We start from the raw sequence: 25,559 nt of genomic DNA on the forward strand, positions 1-25,559 counted from the left end.
TCATACAGTTCATATACCATTTTACTCATTTGCTGTTTATCTAACATTGGAAAATCAAATATTTTGAACTTGTATATATATGTTGTGATATTTAGTACGATTTCAAGCAATGTGTGGCAGCCGTTGAGAAAACTGTAGCTACTGTAAATGATCTGTCAGAGTCGCCCTGAACAGTCGCACACGCATTCCAGTTCAGGAGGCGGCGGTACTGCAGCTTGACGATCCATTAAAAGCTCCTCGAAGAAGAGCAAATACAAAGCGAAGAAGAAACAGCAGAAAACCAAAACAACCAGACAGTCACAGCTCCAGTTCCTCATGAGTCGGGGCTCCACTTTCAGTGTTTCACTTCCTTCCAAGCACATTCGTTCTGCGGTCAGAAACAGTTTGCCATTGTTTTACTGTGTCTGTATATTTATAATTGAAACATTATATCAGCACCGCCGCTGTGTGTAGACGTCCGTTCTTCGCACGTTAGTCCACATTTCGGGTTTATAACATTCGCTGACACAGCAAACCTGTGATGAGCTGAGGACACCAGGAAGGAACTCTTCAAAAGTCAGTTTGGTAAGGATGTTGACCTAACCCGTTAGTCTGCATGTGCTTTTTCGTATTATTTGGTTGACGATAGCTAACCTAGTTAAGGTGAAATTAGAGACAAACTGCTACTTTTTGCTTAAGGCAGCAATATATATTGCAGACTCAGCAGTTGACATTTCTTCAGAAGGATTTCAGAGGAAATATTAAGTGCGCTTCCTTTCACGTGAGTTTTATCACTGGAAGTTCCCTTAAAATCTACTGTAAAGTAGGACACTTTTGTAAAATCAAAGTTATAATTCTGACGCTAGTCTCAATCATTATCTGACAGCAGTTTGTTGTTTGTGTTCTGTACAGGGTGTGATACTTTGTACAGGGTTTTATTTGTGCTGTCACATGCCACCTGGTTTGACGTAGGTTGTGTGGATGAGGTTATCTAATGTTACTGCTAAAGCATTAGAGTTAGCTGGTATGTAGGTGCCACTGCCAGGCTCAGTCAATTACTGTGGCTGCTGATGTGAGGGGACCATACACTTACATATATTTCCTGGGCGTCCCAACGACTGAGATGTTTCCCAGAAGATCAAGAATATTACAATTATTATCATGATTATTATTCATAAATTAATATTATCATTATAGTAATTATGACCCTCTATGAGTGACCTATAGTTGGAATTGTGTAGCTAATTGTGTAGCTCATGTAACATCTGATTATTGATGAGATCGCCATGCATATGAGTATCCTCATCAGTAACTTGGGTACACTGTCTAACATCGTTAGTCCAATGCATATTGTTTGCTGGTTTTGTATATTTTTTGTTCCTGGGTATAGCACTGTAATGCTTTTTTCTGAGAGGCTTTAAATAGGTCTATTTACAGAATACAAGTTCAGACTTTTTTGAAATTCAACTTTAAGTATTACAGAGCATTTATTGTCAGGGGTAGAAGTTTGCAAAGTGTTGCTAAAGTTTATGAGGAATTACAGCTGGACACTAATGCCAAACCAAAAATGTAGAGGTAAATAATGTTTTGACTAGATCTTTGTCAGGTCAAATTGTTTCAATATTGTTGCCACCCATATATTAAGCATATACCTAAAGACTTTAGGATGCCGTGTGGTTAACCATCCAGTCAACCCAGGCTGTATACTGTACACTATGCAACTTGACTGGTTGGTCGAGGCACAAAGCAGTAAAGTTAATTCAACCCTAAGGAAAAGGTCATTGATGCTTAAAGTGGTACTTTATTAACAGTTAATATTCCACTTGAGAAAGTCACGTTCTTTTTACATTACTACTGATACTAAGATGTTCTGAGATGTTTTCTCCATTCTAAGCAGCCACTGGTTTCTGCTACTAATTCTTACCAAAGCTAGATTACTTCTCAGGCTGGCAGTTTGGTTTTGGTCAACTCTGTTGTAACTTTTTTCTAAACTAACAAAGAACAGTATCGGCTGAAGTGATGATTGACCTGGGGCTGTGTACTCTATGTTCGTGTTTGTGCTTAGGCCAGCAGGCAGGTTAATTTGGCCAAATCAGATTTTGACTGTATGAAAATCTAATTTATCAGATTTGAAACTTGCTTGAGTCAAATATTCCATCTGGCACAATCTTCAATATAATGGATTGTATAGTTTTCAATGTTTTTCACAGGATGCTGAATTTGATGGGAACCAGTTGCCTCTTGAGTGTTACAGCACATTCAGAAATCATCCTAGCTTTAATATAAATACTGTACATATGATTGCAATCTGTGATGGTCTCCATGTTGATTTTTTACATTTTTCACCCCATTCAGGTCATGAAAGTTGAGAAGCTTTAGATGCAAGTTTGAGGTAACATGGATGACGACTGCAGGCCTTTGCTGAGCTCAGAGCTGCCCGGAGAGAGCTACTCACACAGAGGCTCCACAGACTCGCTGGACTTCAAGCCTAAAAGGTAGATTTCACTGAAGCACTACACGAGAACCTATGCAGTATGGGGGGGGGGGGGGGGACAGCCATGCAGAGAATACACACACATTTCATATGTACAAATGAGGAAATGTAAGTATGGCAAAAAATATTCTTAATTTGTTCAACTTGATGTGCGCCTGCCAGTGTTCAATTTCCTTTTATAAATCTCAATTCAAATTGGGCTTGTGTGCTAGGTGATCAGCCCCTTATCGGGTCACCCTCTCCACACCCACATTCAAGTAGAGATGGTCAATGCAAAGTGTTGACAAGAAGAAGGCTTCTTCTAATCAGCAAAGTTGAACATCTCTGCATATTTTTATGTGACATACACTATATTACCAAAAGTATTCGCTCACCCATTCAAATGATCAGAATCAGGTGTTCTAATCACTTGGCCTGGCCCCAGGTGTATAAATTCAAGCACTCAGGCATGCAGACTGTGAAACAAGACATTTGTGAAAGAATGGGCCGCTCTCAGGAGCTCAGTGAATTCCAGCGTGGAACTGTCATAGGATGCCACTTGTGCAACAAATCCAGTCGTGAAATTTCCTCGCTCCTAAATATTCCACAGTCAACTGTCAGCTCTATTATAACAAAATGGAAGCGTTTGGGAACAACAGCAACTCAGCCACGAAGTGGTAGGCCACGTAAAGTGACGGAGAGGGGTCAGCGGATGCTGAAGCGCATAGTGCAAAGAGGTCGCCGACTTTCTGCACAGTCAATTGCTAGAGAGCTACAAACTTCATGTGACCTTCAGATTAGCCCAAGTACAGTACGCAGAGAGCTTCATGGAATGGGTTTCCATGGCCGAGCAGCTGCAGCCAAGCCACACATCACCAAGTGCAATGCAAGGCGTCGGATGCAATGGTGTAAAGCACGCCGTCACTGGCCTCTAGAGCAGTGGAGACGCGTTCTCTGGAGTGATGAATCACGCTTTTCCATCTGGCAATCTGATGGACGAGTCTGGGTTTGGAGGTTGCCAGGAGAACGGTACATTTCAGATTGCATTGTGCCAACTGTGAAATTTGGTGGAGGAGGAATTATGGTATGGGGTTGTTTTTCAGGAGCTGGGCTTGGCCCCTTAGTTCCAGTGAAAGGAACATTGAATGCTTCAGGATACCAAAACATTTTGGACAATTCCATGCTCCCAACCTTGTGGGAACAGTTTGGAGCGGGCCCCTTCCTCTTCCAACATGACTGTGCACCAGTGCACAAAGCAAGGTCCATAAAGACGTGGATGACAGAGTCTGGTGTGGATGAACTTGACTGGCCTGCACAGAGTCCTGACCTGAACCCGATAGAACACCTTTGGGATGAATTAGAGCGGAGACTGAGAGCCAGGCCTTCTCGACCAACATCAGTGTGTGACCTCACCAATGCGCTTTTGGAAGAATGGTCAAAAATTCCTATAAACACTCTCCTCAACCTTGTGGACAGTCTTCCCAGAAGAGTTGAAGCTGTAATAGCTGCAAAAGGTGGACCGACATCATATTGAATTCTATGAGTTAGGAATGGGATGGCACTTCAGTTCATAGAATGAGTAAAGGCAGGTGAGCGAATACTTTTGGTAATATAGTGTATGTAATGATATGGGCACATACAGTATCCTCCTGTCAGTCTGTATGCGGCGGGCTGCATTTCACCTGACCTACACGCTCAAAACAACTAACTACAAATTACAGAAACAGCAACTGCATTAAGGACCTAAGCAAACAAACGATTGGCCTACTGTATATTAAACAGTGACATGTCCAGACTTGCACACACAACCAAATCAGGGGTTCAAAAGTAACCATTGCCAGGCTTTACAAGGGTTTCACAGTGATAAATATGGAAGCCCATTTCCACCAGTAAGAGAAAAGGATAAGATGAAAATAAAGCTTGATGAAATAATATTCCCATGGTCAGCCATATTTATGAGAGATAAAGTCATAATCATGAGATCAAAGCTAGAAATTATTAGATATCACCTCTGATATCACATGTGATACGAATGTCAAAGCACAACTGCAAATTTCTTGCTTTGAAAATTTTAAAAATAAATCTTGCCTATTTTGAACAGTAAACAGTAACACATTGTCAAGAACATCAGAACAGAAACAAAAACTTACCTGAAAGAGGGGACCCTTGTCCCTCTTGAGTCCCTGTTGGTAGTGGGAGGGAGACTACCCCGCCGATGGTTGGGGCCCTCTGCAGTGGAGAAGTGATCAGCCTACATGTACATTCCATATCCACTAGATAAGTCCAACATACGCCACACTGCTCAACTGTTTAATCAATATTTAACATTATTTATAAAGAAAAAGCCTGAGTAACTCAGAGTTACCTTCTTTATATCCATTCAGTCCACTCACTAAACTGTGTGATGACCATATTTTGATAAACAGCTGATCTCCTGATCACTTGAAGCTCCATTTTCCTCTGGCCCTGGCGTCTCCCAGTTGCCATGGAAACGCCTTCAGTATGCTCTCCTCTATGTAGGGGCCTGTGTCCTCTCTAGTGACGGTCACTTGAAGCCCCTGCACCCACAGCTCCCGTGCAGCCTCCGTTGCTTCCTCGTAGATCTGCGGACTGGTGCTCCAGTGGATTGTGATCCTCTTGAATGGAGTTTGGAAGCCAATACCTTTCTCATTGAGCACTTTTTTAATTACCCTGTAGGCTCTGCATCACTTTGTATGCATCGAACAAAATCTGTTTATTATTTATGTGAACTTTAGTCTTCCAAGCGTGTTTCAAAACCGTTTCCCTAACGTCAAACTGCAGGAAGTTTATAACAATGGACCTTGGTGTAGCTTCAGGGGCTGGTTTCTGTGCCAGAGTTCTGTGAGCATGTTGTATTTGGAGGGACATGTCATCGGGCAGAGAAGCTGCATGGTTAACAGGTAGTGCAAACTGATTTGCTCCTCCCCCTCGGTGATGGCTTAGCTGTGTGTCAAGTGTCTCCTTGACCTCAAGTAGCTTCTGAATGAGCTCTTGTTTGAACGTTGACAGCTCTTCCCTTTTTTAAAAAAAATATTCTGGCCTTCCTGTGATTTCCACCCACTCATTTCCCTCCCTTTTACAAGTTTGCAAGTTAAAATTTTCAAGTGGGGGAATGATTTTAGGTTCAAAAACATTTTTTTTTTTTGCCATAAACTACCATAGAGAGGAACATATCAGGGCAATGAATAAGTCATGTATGCACGAGAAAGAAGTCTCTTCTGGGTCAGTGTGCCGCTCAAGAATTTTGAAATCATTTTTAATGCACTACACCCCTGTCGAAGATGGTGAAAGACTGTACATCCATCATGCAGCATCAGGCACGACTGGCACTGCCGCATTTATATTTTCACTATGATATCAGACTGACCACTTCACTTGCCTAATGATCTTTACAACTAGTGGTAACCCCCACCCTGAGATATCATTTGAAAATTGAGGTTTGATACTTGAACAATACTTATTTATAAGTTTATACATTTTGTCACTGCACTTGGCCTGTATTATGATTAGGACTCAATGTTGTTAAAGAGTGTGATGATTGTGTGAGAACTGCAAATGGATTAATTTCCAGGCTTTGATTTATACAGTCCACATGCACAAGAGGTTCAGGTGCAAAAGGCAGTGTTTGTGGCAGCTGCCTCGCTGTCTACAATGTGCTCTGTTTGACTGACATGTCATGACATGTTTGCTGCAGCGATTTTACACAATACAATACTATTTGTTATTAAACATTTGTTGTTATGTGTAGAATATTGCCTTTCACATTTCATTGCTGCATTCTTGCTTCTGTTCACCACCTCACCATTGACACTGCCAATTCCCCTTGCCACCAAAATGTATGTACACATGGGTCAAAGTTTCTGTAAATGTACACACATTTTCATGTCATGTGTTTTTTTGTGCGTACGCAAGCTTTATAATTGAGGCCCCTGATCTTTAAAGAGTCTTTTTCTCCACAACACGTCTGTCACTTAGCAGTGGTGAGCCTCAGATGCTTGAATCACAGTTAGCCGGCTATCAATACTGAGGAAGCTGAGCTAAGAAAAATGCAAATAACAACAGCATGATTGAAAGAAACACACTAACAGTGGCCAACAGAAAAGAAACACTGCTGTCATCAATGAAACCCAGTGGGACATGAAGGCATAACGTTAATGTATTGAGCAGCAATAAACTGCCTTTTCCGTTTTCAACAACTTCTGTTTTAGGGAAACTCTGAGGGGACACAGAACATTTTTCTGTCTTCTGTGGAAGGGGGCCTAAATCATGATGTTACTATGGTTCAGGGCTCAGTAGACGATGACTGTCAGGCACTCTGGTTGAGTGTTGTTTAATAGATTACTTGGAGGGCTTCTGTGCGTTTTATCATCTTAAATCTTCATGTTCATGTTTTATCATAAAAAATGCTAGTTTAGGGTGTATTGTCTTTCATTGTCCAACTAGTGCTCATGCAAAAGTATGCTGTTCGTGAGCTTGTTCTGGAATAGTTGATGCTGCCTAAATGCTATTAACACTTTGCCGATAATGTGAAACTCAACCAGTTACGACTGGCCAGTGAAACGCCTCACATGCAGGTGAGCAATGGCTGTTACTCTATGTGTGTCTCCAGCTGTCTATAACCTCCCCAGACCTGTAGATTATGTCAGCACTTACAAGCACAGCAGCACAAACTGCACCACTTCAAATGTTCCTTACCTTTTATAAATGATGTATTGCTGAATCCTTTTACAAAGGTTTTTGCGTCCTCCGAATCTTAACGGTAAACAAATATCACACACAAATGTTACATACCTGTAACACATTTGTAGATCTTCCTTACCAGTTACAAATGATGTCTATACAATGCACAAATGGTTCATTATGTGCAGCTGTTTTAAAAGGAATAGTTATTTCTCAGTGCTGTATAGTAGACAACTGTACTTGCCAGTTGTCTATGATACAGCACTTATATTTGCCATGACCTGGAAGACTGGGAACCTTCATCAACAAAGGAAGTGTTAATGAATAAATGTAGCTTTTACTAATCATGTGCAAAGCTTTGTGAAGACCATTAAGTAGTTAAGTTATGGGAAAATGTTCTGTAGCTGGTTTTGTTGTCTAATTTTTAGTGTTCAAATATGTCTAAAGAAAGTCTAGAGGTGATAACAGAACAACAGTCCTTATAAAAATGGAATGCAGCAGGTGAATCTGTCGATCCACAAGGAAACTTTCACTGTCACATGAGCAATTAACACAAAATCACAACAACTTACAATAACACAACATAAATCAGACACAAGCATGGTAAAAATAACATATATTTACAAATATATACATACACCTACCATACTGTAAGATTGAAAATGCACATATTTAATAAATAGAATAGTGTTTGAATGTAAATCTAAAATGTGATAAAAGGGGGGGGCATTCAGTTCTGGTTCTGCTGTCTCCTCTCCCTGCCCATAGAGTGATTGTAAAGTTTTATGGCAGTGCAGAGGTAAAAACCTGAAGTAATGGTCCTTGTTGCAGCATAGTTTAAGGAGCCTTGAGATGAAGGCACTCTGCTGCCTGATCAGCAGGTCTTAGAGAGGATGTAAGGTGTTGTCCATGATGGTCAGCAGTTTGTGCAGAATTCTTTTTTCCACAACCACCTCGAGGGGCTCTAGAGCAGTCCCCATTACAGAGCCAGCCTTCTAAAAGACTTTGCTAAGTCTCTCGGTATCACTGGCCCTGATGCCGCTCCCCCAACAGATAGCTGCAAAGAAAATTGCACTGGCAACATCAGTTTGATAAAAGATATGCAACATTTTACTGAACATATTAAAAGAGCTGAACTTAGGAAGTAGAGTCCTTTCTGTCCTTTCCTGAATACAGCCTCAGTGTTGCAATGCTCAGTGTATTCTCAGTATATGTGGTATGGTCTATGTCAATGAATTGCACTAAAAATTAAAAATGTATTTACACTGTATAATCCCTAGATATCCTTTTTCTTATTTGACAACTTGGAATTATTCGTTGTTGCATATATATCATAATTAGTCTTTGCATCAACAATGAAAATCTTTCAATCATTCATGACAACATCATGAATGATTCAGCGTTTTGTTGAATTATACTGTAGTTTTTCTTTAACTTCCTTGTGTATTTAAAAAGACAAAATATACTACTAAAGTAGCTTGCACCCAAAGCTTGTATTGCATGGGCAGCTGAGCTGACCTAGACCGTACATGTTTTTCTTTTCTCACAGCTTTTCTAATAAACAAGATGCTTTCTGCAGGTTAGGCTTCCTGGAATTCACTTGACAAGCAAATACTAAGACATTAGCTGTGTGTGTGTGTGTGTGTGTGTGTGTGTGTGTGTGTGTGTGTGTGTGTGTGTGTGTGTGTGTGTGTGTGTGTGTGTGTGTGTGTGAGAGAGAGAGAGAGACTCTGGCATTAACAGTTGTGTGAATTTTAATCCAGTTAGGCATTTCACAGTGACCACCTAGCTTTCTAGCACATGGAGCATTACAAACACTCTTTCTTTTCTGTTTGGCCATCTCTAGTAGCCAGAGGCCAAGGTGACATAATCAGATTGCTTATTTTGTCTTATCAACTGTCACAAACCAAAGATATTTAGTTTAGAATTATATGAAGCACGCAAGTGCTGCAAAGCCTCACAATGGAGAATTTTTTTGCCTGACTTGTACGTTTAATGTCTTCTTAAAATTGTTCGATAGATAGAATTTTGTTAGAAATAATTAATTTTATCTGCTTCTTCTAGGCCTTTCCACGTAGAGCCCAGAAACATCGTAGATGATGACCCACAGGAGAGAGTCTCTGCTGAGGCTGCCATTCTCAACAGCAGAGTCCATTACTACGGCAGGTTGACGGGCTCTTCTGACCGTCTGCTAGTAAGTCGTATAGCTAATTTCATGTAGAATGCTCTGGTCTTAGGAATGCAGTTGTGTATGGTCGCTCACATTTCATCACATTTCTCACAATAGAGCTGCCTATACTCCGACACTCCACTTGCAGAGTGAGAACTTGTTCGAAACACTTTTGCTTTGTACTATGCTTCTTTACAACATAAATTATTATTTATATAAATATTGCAGAATGTTAATAGAATCAAATTAAAAATGATAAATCATTTTTCACACAAAAAGAAAAATCTCTCATCTTCAGAAAAGGGTTACTCCACTGGTTTTCACTGTCTTGCCACCACATTTTGTTTCTGTGTACTATCGATATAGCTTTATCACATTTAGAAGTTATTTGGTCCTTTAAAAAATAATTGAGTACCACAGATTACCACTCATTAAAAATAGCTTCAGAGCTAAAGAACCTAGTTAACAAATTATCTATATTATTTTATATTTTATTTATCATCATTTTAATTTCCTTGAAACTTTTGTATGTGACAGTGTTGATATTCATAGCATATTATGAAAAGAAATTCAACAATGTCAAATTACTGCATGAGCAATTTATGATTTTTTCACTTTTCACTGGCTAAAATATCACATTCAGTGGTTTTATTTCTTAGCTATTTGTACTGTGTTGACTTTTGTCATTGGGTTCAGAAAATGTGCAAGTCACAGCTTCTAAATGTTTGGTTTGGTGCATACTAAATGATATCATCTTGTTCACCATGTCTGGCCAAAATCCTCATCCTCATTCGTCAGTACACCTAAATTTGATCACATTGTAAAACTTTTCAGAATTAATTTTTCACATCATCAATAAGTACCCTTTGATAACATTAAAGTGATGCTATGGTAATCTCACTTGAAACAGGTTGGGGTAGTACTTAACAAATGCAATCATATATTTATTAATCGTTTGGCTGTTTGATGTGGTAGTGAGATCATGGAGCCCAGCTTGATTGGAAAAAGCAGGGAATAAGGAGCCAACAACACAGCGAACACTAATGGAAAGGTTGAATTTTTTTTTTTTTCAAGTTAGGCATTAGTTAAAGTTTATGTTGTCAGAAATCAGTTCAGAAAAGTTTGAAATTGTGAAATAAATGTATAGTGAACTAAGAAAAGATTGATATTTTGTCTGACACAGACAACAAGATGACATCATCTAGTATGCAACAAACCCAGCAATTGCAAACTATAATTTTTCTGAACCCAATACCAAAATGAAGAGAGGTAGCAAACCAGAAAAAATTAGGACTGTTACAAAGCTCATGTTAATGCACCTTTGATGGCTTGATCTTTGGCAAGTACCCAAAAGTCATACTAGACTAACAGTTGGGACATCTTTCCATCCATCCATTTTCTTCCGCTTATCCGAGGCTGGTCGCGGGGGCAGCTGTCTGAGCAGGGACACCCAGACTTCCCTCTCCCCGGACACTTCCTCTTGCTCTTCCGGGAAGATCCCAAGGTGTTCCCTGGCCAGCCAAGTGACATAGTCAGTCCAGCATGTCCTGGGTCTTCCTCGGGGTCTCCTCCCGGTGGGGCATGTGAGGAACGCCTCCTGAGGAAGGCATCCAGGGGGCATCCGATACAGATGCCCAAGCCACCTCAGCTGGCTCCTCTCAATGTGGAGGAGCAGCGGCTATCTTTATAAAATGTTATTTTGGTAAAGTGAAAGTTACCCACCCAAATGGTGATGAGTAACACTTTTAAAGTATCTTATATTAATTGTAATTAAGTATCCAATGTAATTTTCTGGCAATAAATTTATCAAAAATAGGAGCAAAAGTAAGTCATACATTTATTTACATATATGAGGGTGGTTGACTCATCATCGGCCTGGCCAATTATTAGATATTATGGCATTTTTCTGTTTATTGTTTATTTTATTTTTTTAAAATCTGATTGCTGACAAAATAAATTGATTTGAAAACGTACTACTTTGGCTTTGATGAAACTGGTCATCTGCAAAGTAACCAGTAACTGAAGTTATAAAGTTTAAAGAAGAAGGAAATGGAAATACTCAAGTACCAATACCTCAAATTTATACTTAAGAACAGTACATGAGTAAATGTACTTTTACACCACTGATCTTTGGTATCTGACTGTTTTTTCTCCCTCCAGAGTCCTCCAAACCATGTGATCCCTGGGCCAGAAGAGATCTATGTCTACAGCCCACTTGGTACAGCTTTCAAGGTGTCTGGCACTGACCACACCTCTAGAAACCCCAGTATCATCACCATGTAAGCCCTGTCACTGTCAGCTTTAGATCAGCCTGCGCTATATGTTGTCTTCATATTTGAGTTATAATGTGTGATTATTACTTGACTATTGCTTTTCTCTCCACAGATTTGCTATATGGAACACAATGATGGGCACATCTATCCTCAGCATACCTTGGGGTATAAAGCAGGTGATGTGCTTCATTAACACTTACTTAAGGTCTTTGGCTTGTTTGTGGCCACATCCAAAACAACTAGTCTTGACTTTCGGATAGAGATGTGCCACGTGAAGTTGCAAACTCCTTGCCATAAGTTATATTTATACTGTCTTAAATTTATAATTTATAGTTTTGTGCATTTTAAGAATTATTTTTCTCATATCAGCAGTTTTTTCAAAATCACTTCAGCTGACAGCATTCACACTGTATTTTCACAGGAAATGCACATTTTCTAGTCATTCATACATTCATACTTCTTTACATTTTTCATCGCACTTCTCCACAAAACATTTTAACTATGGCACTTCTCCTTGGTCAGGGTGGAGTCAATTCTGGGCAAGTGTCCAACACCTATGTTTCCCTGTGGGTTTGAAACATTGAGATATTTCTCTGTCTCCTGTTTTTCTCCTTACATAAATACTTATGTTACTGCCATCCATCTCTAACTAGGAGTCATCAGTAAATAGGACTTATTCAGCCATTCACTGTGAAATTCTGGGATGTCTCAGCCCACACCAGGTTTTTGGCCTTGTTTCCATATTGAGAAGTTGTTAAGAAACTGTTAATCGTACTCTGTGACCATTCCAAGTCTTCTTTTGACAGGACCTATGCTGATTAGAGTCTTTTGTTGTTTGTTACATTACATAACATAACATTTTCTGTATATGTGATTCATTTGCTTTTCAAACACTCTGGGAACTAAGCTTGCTGTGTTGTTCTGATGTTGTTCTGATGGTCACACTGTAGATAGAACTGATCCAGTTTCTGAAAAGTGTTGTAGAATTTCATGCACTGCCCCTTAGTAACCATTAGTATAGCCATGATTTGACTTGACTTCATACTGCAGTGAGGAAATGGAACCCAAACACACCTCAAGGCTTTACAAGAACTACTTGAAGACCAAAGAAGACCAAGGAGTCCTGATTGTCATTGACTTTCTTCCATGCCAGGTCACTTGTATGCTATCATTAAAGTCAATGGGGGAAACACCAAATACTAAATTACTCTTAGGACATTTTTAAAGAATGTGATTCTTTGCAAAAAGAAAAATTCACTGTTTGTCTCAGACTCTGTGACCCTACTACTACTACACAGAATCAAAATTTGATAGCAATTTTAAGAATCACAAAAATGTATAACCTAAAAGGATTTTGGAGTACAGCAATAGTGTTTTTTTTATAGTGTTTTTTTTTCATCAAGGTCTTTTTATTTAGTTTTAACACTTAACCCTAACCCTACAATTTAGAATTCAGAACAGGTCCAACTAAACAGGACAGTAAATCCCCCAAGCCCAGCTCATCCCCTCTTTCCCCAAATACCAGACTTACAATAGTAACATTAAATACAGAGTTCAAAACATTGGGTTCACATATCCAGACATGGAGAAGATAAATAATAAAAATAAATAGATGAAATAGAAGACATAAAAGACATAAAAGACAGAGGGCAGTATCAGGGGTTTATAGTACTGTATTATCGGCCTCCATATCATCAACAAACATTAAGAAAGGCTGCCAGATATTATAACATTTCCTAGTAGACTCCCTGATTATGTATCTTATCTTCTCCAACTTGATATGGTGCATAGTTTCCCTACTCCATTGACTGTATTTGAGGTACTGGGTCTTTCCATCTCAATAATATCAGTCTTGTAGCTAGCAGAGAGCAGAAAGCCAACATAATTTTGTCCCGCAACTCAAGAGGGTTTTTGGCTACACCAAAAACTGCAATGAAAGGAAACAGTGCGAGCACTTTGCCAAAAATCTTAGAAAAGGTCTCAAAAATGGACTGCCAGAAAGTGCTAAGCTTCTGACATGTCCAGAACATGTTTAACAGAGTGGCTGGATCCCGACCACATTGATCACAAGTGAGGTCTAAGTCAGCTTTGATCTTAGAAAGTCTAACTTTAGACCAGTACAGATGGTGTACAATTTTGAACTGAATAACAACATGTCTAAGACAGATTCCCTGTATTATTTTGTGCCAGGTGTCATCTGTGATTGGTTCATTTAAATCTGTCTCCCATTTATTTTTGAGGAGGTCTAGAGGTGTCAAGTTGTGAGAATACAGTATTTCATATATTGTGCTAATAGTTCGTTTTCTTTCTAGTTTACAATCAGAATTTTAGTCTAACAGGCAAGTTGGAGGACATAAGGGAAAACATTTTAAGTTTTGAAATACAAAATTGCAAAGCTGCAAGTATCTATAAACATGTGATTTGGGAATATGATATTTTTGTGCCAACTGTTCGAAGGAGGCAAAATTGCTGTTAGTATACAGATCGGACAGTATGATGGGGGCAAACATATGATTTTTTATAACTGGTGTGGCCTGAGATAGATCTGTAAGTGAGAAGGATCTTCTAAACTGGTTCCAGATCTTGACTGAATGTAAAACAACCGGGTTAGAAGTAAAGTTAGAAATGGGCTGTGTAGATGGCAACTTAGAACATAGTAAGGCTTTTAAAGAAGTAAAATTTACATATGCTCCCTCCAGATTTAGCCATTTGGTGTCAGTATTATCATTATTGTTACCCAACTAATATAACAATACTCTAATGTTGAAGGCCCAGTAGTAATACAAGAAATTGTGGAGTGCCACCCTTCCATTGAGCGAGGTTGCTGAAACACACTTCTCTTTAGCCGTGGTGTTTTTTTTGTTCCAAATGAAACTTGATATCTGTTTATTCAATTTGGTAAAAAAATTTAGTTAAAAAGACTGGAAGGCACTGAAATATATGTATAAAAACTTCGGTAGTATATTCATCTTTACTGCATTAATTCTTCTACCCAAAGAGAGAGGCAGGGGATCCCATCGTTTGATATCCTGATTTAAATGAGTCTTCCTAAGTTAGCAAGACCATTAACTTAGGAAGACTCAAAAGGGGTTGTGATATATATAGGTCAGCTATAGTATTTTTACAAGATTGTTTTCAAAATCCATTACAACAGGCAAAAGTTCTTAATTCAGAGAGAGTTTACATGTAATGACACCTGTTGCTAATATGAACCGGGCTAATAATGCAGGAATCTAGCAGGGAGGCTCATTCCAATTGCACTGTTATACAGTAACTACGACCTAGTAATCCATCTAGATACATAATTAATCTAACCAAGAGTATTCTGTTCCCTGTCAATGCAAATGCATCCCAACTCAGATTCATCGAACTCCCCTTTAAAGTGGTCACAGACTGTTTTACTCATGTAAGGGTGTGTAGCACAGTAATACAAAGATTTTGTTAAAAAGAATAAACAACCAACCCTTCAAGTAGGCTAAAGAAGGGGGTCACGTGATGATGGCCTAGGAGACGGTCGATTTCTCGGGAGCTCCGCCAGCACCCTTCATATACTCTGCATTCTCTCTTAAATCTTGTTTCTTTTTTTATAATGCTAGTGTTATAGTATGTCTCTTGAGCACTTCTGGACAAAACAATACCAAACAATGCGAAAGGGAAAGAGTAAGCCGCGACAGCCGACTGACAGCGCGGCTACGGAGCTAGCCCAACATGGCAGCGAGCATGATGAAGACGGTGAGGAGGCAGAACTTGAATTCGGACTTGCTAAAGCGCTGGATCTTATGACCACTAAACTAATGATGGCTATTGATAACAAACTCGACCCTCTGGCTAAAACAGTTCTCTCTCATACTACCGAGCTGAAGAGAGTTAATGACCGCCTAGACGAAGCAGAGGCTAGGATGCTACAGCTCGAGACCGCTAGCGAGCCGCAGGCTAATCGAATTGTAGCTCTGGAAAGAAAAGTTGATTCCCTACTCGACCACATTGATGAACTGGAAAACAGAGGGCGGCGGAAGAATATCCGCATATTCAACCTGCCCGAGAACATGGAGGGGAGAAATGCTTTGGACTTCTTTGAACACTGGCTACCGGGTTTTCTTGACATGGATGCTAAGGGGGGCCGAGTCAAGCTAGAACGGGCTCACCGCTCCCTAATGCCCAGGCCCGGGTCTGATCAGCGACCGCGTCCTGTCATCGTTCGGTTTCACGCGTTCCCGGATAAGCAGAGAGTGATGGCAGCAGTTCCGCGAAAAGCATCAGTCGGGGATATTACTCTGGAGGGAAGGAAGATATCTTTCTACCATGACCTGTCTGCTGCAGTGCTTCGTAAACGGAAAGAGTTTAATGAAGCCAAACAACATCTCAGACAAATCGGTGCTGACTACTCCATGCTCTTCCCTGCAAAGCTACAAGTGTCACTGAATGGCACCAAGAAAACCTTCCTCTCCCCGGCAGAGGCTCTGACCTTCGCGACCAGTGCTGCACGTCAGGAATGACGCACTCTTCAACCATATGAGAGCTAAGTTTGGACAATCGGTTATGTATACTGGTGACTGTACTGCTTTACTATACATCTTACACTCCTGTGAATGATTACTCATTATCATACATATTAAGGTATCATCTTGCTTAATTATACACCAGTGTTCATTCAATGGAAGTCCAGCTGGCTCAGGAGCAGATGATGATTCACATCTAGAGGTTTGCAGATTGTAAACGTTTGTTTGTCACGTAATAGGGTGCTGCTGGGAGCCCCTGTCAACTGGGTTATGTCACTTGCTTTGCTTTGTTTCTGTTTACATGGTGTGAGAAACCATTTTTGCCCCAGTGGAGGCAAACAGCAATCCCCCTGCAACCTGGGGAGGGACCCCCATTATCCACTTTCTTCTCTTTCAACATTTTTCTTTTTTCAACATGTATAGGTTCTTACTGTTGTGGTTCCTTATGTTCTGGTTTTGTTTTACTTGTAGTTCATGCTCGGTACTGGTCTCTTACATTCAGTATCATGTTGATATATTCAGATAAACTACCTAAAAACGTGCCCCTAAAAACAGTACGGTGTTATATGGGATACATAAATCTGCATCTCTGGTCATCTGTATGGATACTTAACTCATCTCAATATAGTTGCCAAAAGAATGATGCCAACGTATAAGTTAAAACTCTGTTCATGGAATATAAGGGGCTTGAGGGGTAGTGTGAAGCGAAGAAAGGTTTATTCTCTGCTGAGGAGGGAGGGGATAGATGTGGCTCTACTTCAGGAGTCCCACTTGGAGGACAATGAGCATCTTAAGCTTAAATACAGTTGGGTTGGTCAGGTGTACTTTTCCTCTTTTACCACTAGCAAGTTATATTGATACATAAGAATCTCCCATTCCAATTAAAAAAGTGTATAAAGGACAAATATGGCAGATTTGTGATTATAAATGGTGTCTTAAATGGTAAAGAAATTACTATCATGAATCTTTACTGCCCACTGAATTACTCTCCAAATTTATTAACTAAAGCATTTTCAGAATTTGCAGAAGTATCTTCGCCACTGGCCTTGGTGGGAGGTGACTTTAATTGTTTACTTAATCCTGGTGTTGATAGACATCCCCCTCGAAATTTTTCTCTGACAAACCAGGCTAGAGCCCTCTTGTCGACTTGTGAGGAAATCAACCTGGTTGATACATGGCGAACATTACACCCATCTGATAAAGAATTCACCTTTTACTCCCCTCCTCATAAGTGTCACACACGGATTGATTATTTTTTTGTACCCCAGTCTTTGATACAGTCTGTGTCCTCCTGCTCAATAGGCAATATTGTGGTTAGCGATCATGCAATTCTGCTCCTTGAAGTGTCTCTTGACATAGAACTTGTAAAAAGTAAGCGCTGGAGGTTCGACTCGCGTCTCCTGAAAGATGACAAATTCATCTCTTATCTAAAAAGTGAATTTAGAATATTTTTATCTATTAATTCACAATCCACTAACAACCCATCCTTGCTGTGGGAAACTGCTAAAGCATACATCAGGGGTATAATCATAGCTTACTCAGCATCGAAAAAGAAAAAACAATTAGAACAGCAACTAAAACTCGAAAAAGAGCTGACAGATATCAAAAGTGCGCTCAACTTAACCTTTGACCCGTTACTGTTGCAGAGGAAATGCGCAATACAGGCTGCTCTGGACACTCTACTAACCCAGCAGGCTAAGAGTGCTTTACTTTCCTCAAAGCAAAGGCTATATGAGTACGGGGATAAGCCCAGTAAGTATTTATCTCATCTGACCAAGATTAAAAGGGAACCTCAAGTGATTCCTTCAATTTTAGATGAGAATGGCACCCGCCACTTTGATAACAAAAACATTAATAACACTTTCAGGCAATTTTATGCTAGGTTGTACGAATCAGATCAACCACAGGGAGTTTGAGATAGGATGGAATCCTTTTTAGGGGGGCTGGTCCTTCCGACCATCTCTGACTCCCAAAAACAAGAATTAGATGCTCCCATCTCCAGGGAGGAGGCCTTATTGGCACTTAAAAGCCTGCAATCAGGTAAAGCACCGGGGCCTGACGGCCTGAGTAGTGAATTTTATCAGGAATTTCAAGATGTGCTTGTGGACCCCTTCCTGGAGATGTTGGAATATTCATTTATCACTGGTAGCCTCCCTCATTCATTAAGAGAAGCCGACATCACCTTAATTTTAAAAAAGGGAAAATCCTCTGAGGATTGCTCAGGATATAGACCTATTGCTCTTCTGAATCAGGACATTAAATTACTATCCAAAATACTGGCATTACGTCTCAAGAAGGTTCTTCCCTTTCTCATCAAAGAGGATCAGACAGGCTTCATCAAAGGTAGAAGTTCCAGCTTTAATGTCAGGCGGCTTCTGCATATTATCTATATTTGTCAGACACAGGAAATTGACAGCATGATCATTTCATTGGATGCAGAAAAGGCATTCGACCGCGTTGAATGGTCATATCTGTTTAATGTTTTACACATTTGGGAGACAATTTTATTAGATGGGTCAAGCTATTATATAAAAATCCCATGGCTGCAGTCATCACCAATGGTTATAGATCTGACAATTTTCCACTACATCGCTCAACACGTCAGGGCTGTCCCCTCAGCCCCGCCCTTTTTGCCCTTGCAATAGAGCCTCTTGCTGAGGCCATAAGACAGGATGCTCAAATAGTTGGCATAAATGTGGGTGGGATCCAACATAAAATCTCTCTCTACGCGGATGATGTTTTGCTTTATGTGCTGGAGCCTGAAACTTCTGTTCCACGCCTTGTTGATGTAATTACTTTGTTTGGATGTTTTTCGGGCTACAAAATTAATTTTTCAAAATCTTTGGCTATGCCAATGGGAAGCCTTAAAGGTAGGACTAACTCGCTGCCCTCATTCCCATTTAAATGGTCCATGACAGGTTTTGTCTATCTGGGCATTTACATTACACCTCTTTTTCATGAAATGTTTAAGGCTAATTTTAACCCCCTCTTAGATTCCATAAAGAAGGACCTGGTTAGATGGGCCCCGCTCCCTTTGTCACTGCTCGGTAGAGTTTATATCATTAAAATGAATATTTTGCCAAGATTATTATACCCTCTACAGATGATTCCTCTACTCTTGTCAGGCAAGGTACTGAGGCTGCTCAATGGCTGGCTGAGTGATTTCATCTGGAGCAAGAGAAAACCCAGGCTAAAAGTAGCAAAATTACAACTTCCTAGTTCAAAGGGTGGCTTAGATCTTCCCAACATCAGATGGTACCAGCTAGCATCCCATTTAAGATTCATAGCAGAATGGGTCAAGGAGGACTCTACTTCTGACTTGCTGAGTCTAGAAGTCACAGACCTCGGGCTACTTGTCAGGCCTTTTAGCCTTCAGGGACTTAAAGTCAGCCAGGAGCCATTGTAAAAACAACCCTATAATCTCTAATACATTAAAAGCATGGTTTATTACACAAAAGCTTGAAGGGAGGTCTGGACTAACATCTCCATTGGTTCCAATTCAGGGCAATCCTAATTTCCTACCAGGCATGGTGGATGGTGGCTATAACACTTGGACATCTCGAGGGATAAAGAGGATGCGTGATTTATTTCAGGGTGCATCCATGCTATCATTTGCACAACTTCAAGAAAAATATAATATCCCGAGGTGTGACTTTTTCAAATACCTGCAGATTCGGGACTTCATTAACAGGCGAACTACTCTTAATACTGATGCCAGTACATCGGCAGTTGAGCAACTACTCCTCCTTGGCCCAGCTAAGAATTCCATTACTCGTTTTTACAATGTCTTAAGCCAGACTGATGTGATAAATGTACAGGATGTTATGCAGACGTGGCAAGGTGAACTTGGTATGGATATTGATGAGGATAAATGGACTAAGATATGGGCTCAAACAAAGAAAATATCTGTGTGTAACCGTGCTAGATTGCTGCAATTTAAGATTGTGCACCGTTTACAAATCTCTCCTAACAAAAGGCATAAAATGAACTCTCAACTCTCTCCTGCATGTTTAAAATGTAAAATCTCAGTGGGCACCTATACGCATTGTATCTGGTCTTGTCCTAAAATTCAAGCGTACTGGATGGATGTTTTGCAAGATCTGGAAAATATATTTGGTGTTGTGCTACACATGGACCCTCTTTCCTTAATACTGGGCTACCCCAGTCAAGATTCTATTGTGGACTCTAACTCTACCAGACTGTTTGACATCCTCACATATGCTGCAAGGAAGAACATCTTTTTGTCCTGGATAAGTGACAAACCCCCCACTAAATCAAACTGGCACAAGATCGTTATGGAATGTTTTCCCCTTGAGTACCTAACATGTCTGCTTCACTCTTCAGTGGGACGGTTTATGAACATTTGGACTCCATATCTCCGCTTCTCCGGCTCTACAGTGGCTTCGGTGCTTTCGGGTGTTGTCCTTGGCTAGCCTTCGGCTCTTTTCCCACGTTTTGCTGTTAACACTGAGCCACCTGGTCATTTTGAAATTGTCGGAATATCCGCCCCCCCCCCCCCCCCCCCCCCCCCCCTTTTTTTTTTTTTTTTTTTTTTTTTTTTTTTTCTTCTTCTTTTACAGGGAGGGGTGGTGGGATGGACTGTCTCCTATTCATTGTGCTGGTCGGGTGCATGTGAAGTGTAGATGTGTATAGACTGTCTAGACCAATGTTGTACTGAGCCTTTTTGTTGTTGTTGTTGTTTTTGTTTTGTTAAAATGTTAAAATCTCAATAAATATATTTGAAAAAAAAAAAAAAGTAGGCTAAAGAAGACTTCAAGCTCTGGGCATCTGTCCCCATTTCATGGGCAGGCAGGATTAACTCCATTAAAATGGTCATTATGTCAAAAATGTTGGATGATATCCTTTTTACAAGATACAAAAAAACGGAACACCTACAAAAATCCATCTGTGTCCTATCTCATGGGAAAAGTGTGAAAGGCCTATCTCTAGCAAGTTCAAAACAGTTTAAATAAACTGACTCAGTTTGTATTAAGGTCACCTATTCTTGAAATACAGAGTTTGCAGAATGCATCGCACATTGAATTTTCCTTAAAGGACAGAAACTGAAAACTGATAAGTCAGTGTTGTCTTTGCCCTTTTAGGCTGGTTTCACTCTGGGGATCCTCATTCTCATCTCTACAGGTCTGCTGATGCTCTATTGTTGTTACATCGTCCTCAAATCACGAAAGGCAATACGTAAGTACAGCAGCACTTTGGGCCTGGATATATTACAGAGCTTGAATGCTTTTTGCTCAGACAGCTGCTACTGTCGCTCCCTCTCTTAACCACACACATACTACACACTGCCCCTTTGTGCCCTTATAAACCATATAAGACAAGCTTGGAGGATGACATATGCCTATACTTTAGAAATATGTAAGCACATACTATACGTCACATTGCACAGAGATCTTTAATGACCAACCTTGGTGGAGCTTTAGCAGGGCTGTTTTGCTTTGAATTGGTTTTGTTCTTGCCTGTGTCTTGGAGGACACAGGAAAACCAATTCAAACAAGCTAGCCCCAGTTAGGGGTAGATGTGACCAGGTACATTTTTTACTTATGTTTTATTATTATTATATTGCCCTTTGTATAGCTTTATTTATTAATAGGACAGCTTTAGAGATGACAGGAAACAGGGTGAGAGATGCTGGGTGACACACAGCAAAGGGTGTGACTCAAGCCATTCACGTAACACCACTTTCCTGTTGCACAGAAATCTCCTTTTCCCCCCAAGGGTACCAATCCATGAATACTCAGTAGTTATAGTAAAGCAACATTAAGGTCTTGAAGGCTTTTCTGAGTCTTTGAACTAGACTGCAGATTGGATTCTCTCAAAAAATAAAATAAAATAAATAAATGCCTGTATCCTGAAAATCTTTTCAAGACTATGATGATCTGTTCATATGTCACTGCTACTGACCACATCCAGGCAGAATTCAGTTGTTTCAGCTTTGTGTTTTGTCATGGCCTGCCATGGCATACTGTTACCAGTGGATTAGGCATCTTTGGACTGGTGACAGGTGGAGCATTTTTCATGACAAAATATAATCAATAGCCTATTCAAAATGAGATGAATTAGTTTAAAGATTGCAGTGTCTCAGTGTCTCTCTTTCATGTGCAAGAATATAGAAGCAGAACACTACGCTGTCTCATGCATGCTCACATGTGCACACAGATGTACATGGCGTGCAGTTGTGTAAGATGCACAAAATACGCTGACAAAATAAACTATAGATAATATGTTTATAGGCTAATATTTGTTCAAAAGCAGGCGGGCCATTAAGAGTTTGTGATTAGTAGATTAGTGTCTGTTTCCTTGCCTGTTACTACTTATGTGCACTTGCCAACCAACCTCACATTAGCATGGACACTGACCGATTCAGACAAATGCATCAGATCACAGTTTTTTTGTTTTGTTTTGTTTTTTGTTTTTTTTACATATATTCACTGCTCTTTTCACTCTTTTTTCACTCAGCCTACGTGGACACATCTGACTGGGAATTCCCTGATGTGTGTAGATATTACTTTGGAAAGTTTGGCCAGTGGTCCAGCTTGTTCTTCTCGATGGTGTCCCTGATTGGTGCCATGGTCGTTTATTGGGTCCTCATGTCCAATTTCCTCTTCAACACAGGACAGTTTATCTACAGTAAGTCAAAATTCTCATCTCAGTAACTGAACTCGTAAATTATCAAGTTGTAGTTAATTGATTATTCAAACAATGCCAGCTCAACACTTTAAAGGCAAGACATGTCAGTAGTGTATGACATCCATCGCAACAGATTATACTCTTTGGCTGCTTTGGGTGTCATTTGACCTTACACTGTGCAACATGGCGGATGGTAAGCCTTGGTTGCCCTTCATTGGAAACTCCAACATTTTTAGACATTAAACTGTATTTACTGGTCCTGATGTACTGCTGCATATGTGGAAAAAGTAGTATGAAGCCTTTTTTGGCTCCAGACGAGGCTACATTGTTTGAACTGGTCTAGCATACACTACACTAACACCATTATGTGGAGTTAAAAACAAATGATCAAAATTGATGCAGCAGACCAGAGATATCACCTTCTTCAGTTCATACATTCCTTTTCCTTTTCAAAACCTAGCACCTACGCACAATGCAAATTAGCCACTGTTACACTGTTCCCCTATGGATAGTGAGGGCAACCGAATTGAGCATTTTACTAACAAAGTCTACCTCACCACATACTCACCACTGAGTCCATTGTCATCTTATTGTTGCGCAATATTGCTGTAAAGGACAGTAGGTAAAAATGTCCTCCACAACACTGGTTTCAAACAAATAACAAACTTTAATAAGGCTTAATATGATGCAAATGTTTAATGTTACCATTCCAGTCACTGCACTGAGTGCAGTGTTTGTAGTATGTTCCTGTTCCTGTAACTGGTGAATCAGTATTCCTGGCTACAATTACACCATGGAGACAAACAAACACTCTGTAGTATGAATCAGGGGATGAATACAAAGACGTGGAGGATGTAAGTAGTACTACCGCCATGCTTGAGCGCTTGAAGCAGAGGCATCCTGGGGCAGCTGGATTCACACTGGATCCGGCTGTGTGGCATAAGGCAGCAGTGTTGGAGTGTCACTCTGTGGTCTGTGTGTGATGTGTTGGGGAACCCTCACTGATCAGTCTGCTGAAAGACGAAGTGCTATGTTTTTATGATACTGGCATGCTCATCCTACTAGCAATTGTTTGCCCTATTCAATAGATAAAAAATAAAAGTAAACAACCAGGATGAGGCATTATCCCTGCTAACTTACATGCCTTACTTAAAACAAATGTGAAAACCTACATTTTCACCACAATGCTGGATTCAATGTGATGAAAGTCCTGTTTACATTTTGTCCCCAAATGTAATAAACATTAGGATTACACAGATTACCAGTTAAGACTGGGCTGTTTTTTGTTGGGGAATAATGTCCTGCAATGCATACTTTGTCATATTTGTTTGGTGATGATTGAAGATTGAATACAATATTGAAATATGAATTACAATTTTTTTGGAAAATGTGTTGTTATATTAATCAAGTAATAAAAAATAACAGATTAATCTAAAATATAATCGATAGGTTATTGATTCATTGATGAATTGATTAATCGACAAAAGCATGCATAGAGCATGCACATTGAGACTCCACTGACCGAGCCGCCTTACTTACATTTTAGCGCCCAGCTAACTTCAGTGGGGATAAAACAAATTAATCTTGTGGCTCTTCTGATCTCTCCAAATTTTACTGGACCAAATGGCTCAAATTCTGGTAGTAAACCGAGTCATATCGCCTTGGTTGTGAGTCTCAAAAACAGTTATCCCCTGTTTTACAGACACGTTTTTCACAATGTTAGCCTGTTTGGAAAAAGTCTTTCTGGGCCCCAGTGTATCACAAGACAATGTAATTGCATGGTTTTGCCACTCTGAAAACTGACTTCAAGGCCTGGTGCTTTTCTTGGGGGCTTGATCATGACAATGAGGCCAGCTGGATTCTTCACAATTCCGTCCTCTGTATCAGAGTATATAACATCATGCTGTTTACTGATGGGTCTTGAGTGAGTGAGAACATGATGCACAGCTCCAAAAATAGAAAGTCAATATGCAACGGCCACTGTTGATAGTGTGGTGGACTGCCACAAATAAAGCAATGTGGGGGAAACACTGAAGTAAATTGCACACCTATGTGATGAGGTGGGTGGGGCCGGAAGCTGGATAGTCTGTGTGCGCTGTAAAATTACATTATTGATTGGAAAAAAGTGGACTTCAGATTTTACCTTCTCAGTCAGGTCTCAGTTTACCTGGGCATGGCCCCCCAAGTAGAGACTATGTATGGGAAACATTGTAAGTAAATAGTGACTGTTCCTAATTAAGAAGGAAGCAGACCTTTTGCTTTGATCTGATGATTTCCTCTCCTGTGTACAGACTATGCTCACAATGTCAACGTGTCAGATTCTGAGTTTGGAACCAATGGCTCTGATAAAGGTAAGTCAGTTACACTAATTGACTTTTAACCAAGACTTGGACATTAAATGTGGACAAGTATCTCACAGCTCAAGACCTGACAGAGTTTGCATTAACAACCAACACTTGTTTCTGCCAATGAACCAAGTTTTTTAAAATTTCTGTCATAAAATTGTTGTTATTGTTAACGATAATTTGAGGTCTCTTTCTTTAATAGAAATTCTAAAATAGAAGACCAGGATTAAGACAGTATGTGTTTCAGATATATTTATCCCCACCTTTATCTCTCCTGTTGGTTTGTCATCAGGATAGCAAAGAGTCTTAGTGCAGAGTAGACCCCATTAATCCTTGGTGTGGATCCAGGATTTTTTCTTTTTGAACCTTTTAAAACATTTTATGGCAATAATGCATGGATCTTGATGAAAACAATCTGACATATTTACGGTATTTGGTATTACGTATCCTCGAGTAAAAATCTATTAAAAA

The 25,559-nt window shown here is 40.0% G+C and overlaps 1 protein-coding gene across 1 annotated transcript in view; it reads left to right on the forward strand.

The window, feature by feature from the left end:
• The first annotated feature begins 273 nt into the window (after positions 1 to 273).
• The window catches only part of slc38a9 (solute carrier family 38 member 9), a 40,752-nt gene continuing 15,466 nt past the window's right edge, over positions 274 to 25,559 (forward strand). Inside the window, exons 1-8 of the mRNA XM_037118098.1 lie at positions 274 to 564; positions 2,335 to 2,474; positions 9,218 to 9,347; positions 11,484 to 11,602; positions 11,709 to 11,772; positions 21,198 to 21,291; positions 22,573 to 22,743; positions 25,035 to 25,094. Coding sequence (XP_036973993.1) covers positions 2,377 to 2,474; positions 9,218 to 9,347; positions 11,484 to 11,602; positions 11,709 to 11,772; positions 21,198 to 21,291; positions 22,573 to 22,743; positions 25,035 to 25,094 — 736 coding nt within the window. The 5' untranslated portion in view covers positions 274 to 564; positions 2,335 to 2,376. The remainder of the gene's footprint in view (positions 565 to 2,334; positions 2,475 to 9,217; positions 9,348 to 11,483; positions 11,603 to 11,708; positions 11,773 to 21,197; positions 21,292 to 22,572; positions 22,744 to 25,034; positions 25,095 to 25,559) is intronic.

Source organism: Acanthopagrus latus, chromosome 12 (assembly GCF_904848185.1).
Source record: "Acanthopagrus latus isolate v.2019 chromosome 12, fAcaLat1.1, whole genome shotgun sequence".
Classification (NCBI taxonomy): Eukaryota; Metazoa; Chordata; class Actinopteri; order Spariformes; family Sparidae; genus Acanthopagrus; species Acanthopagrus latus.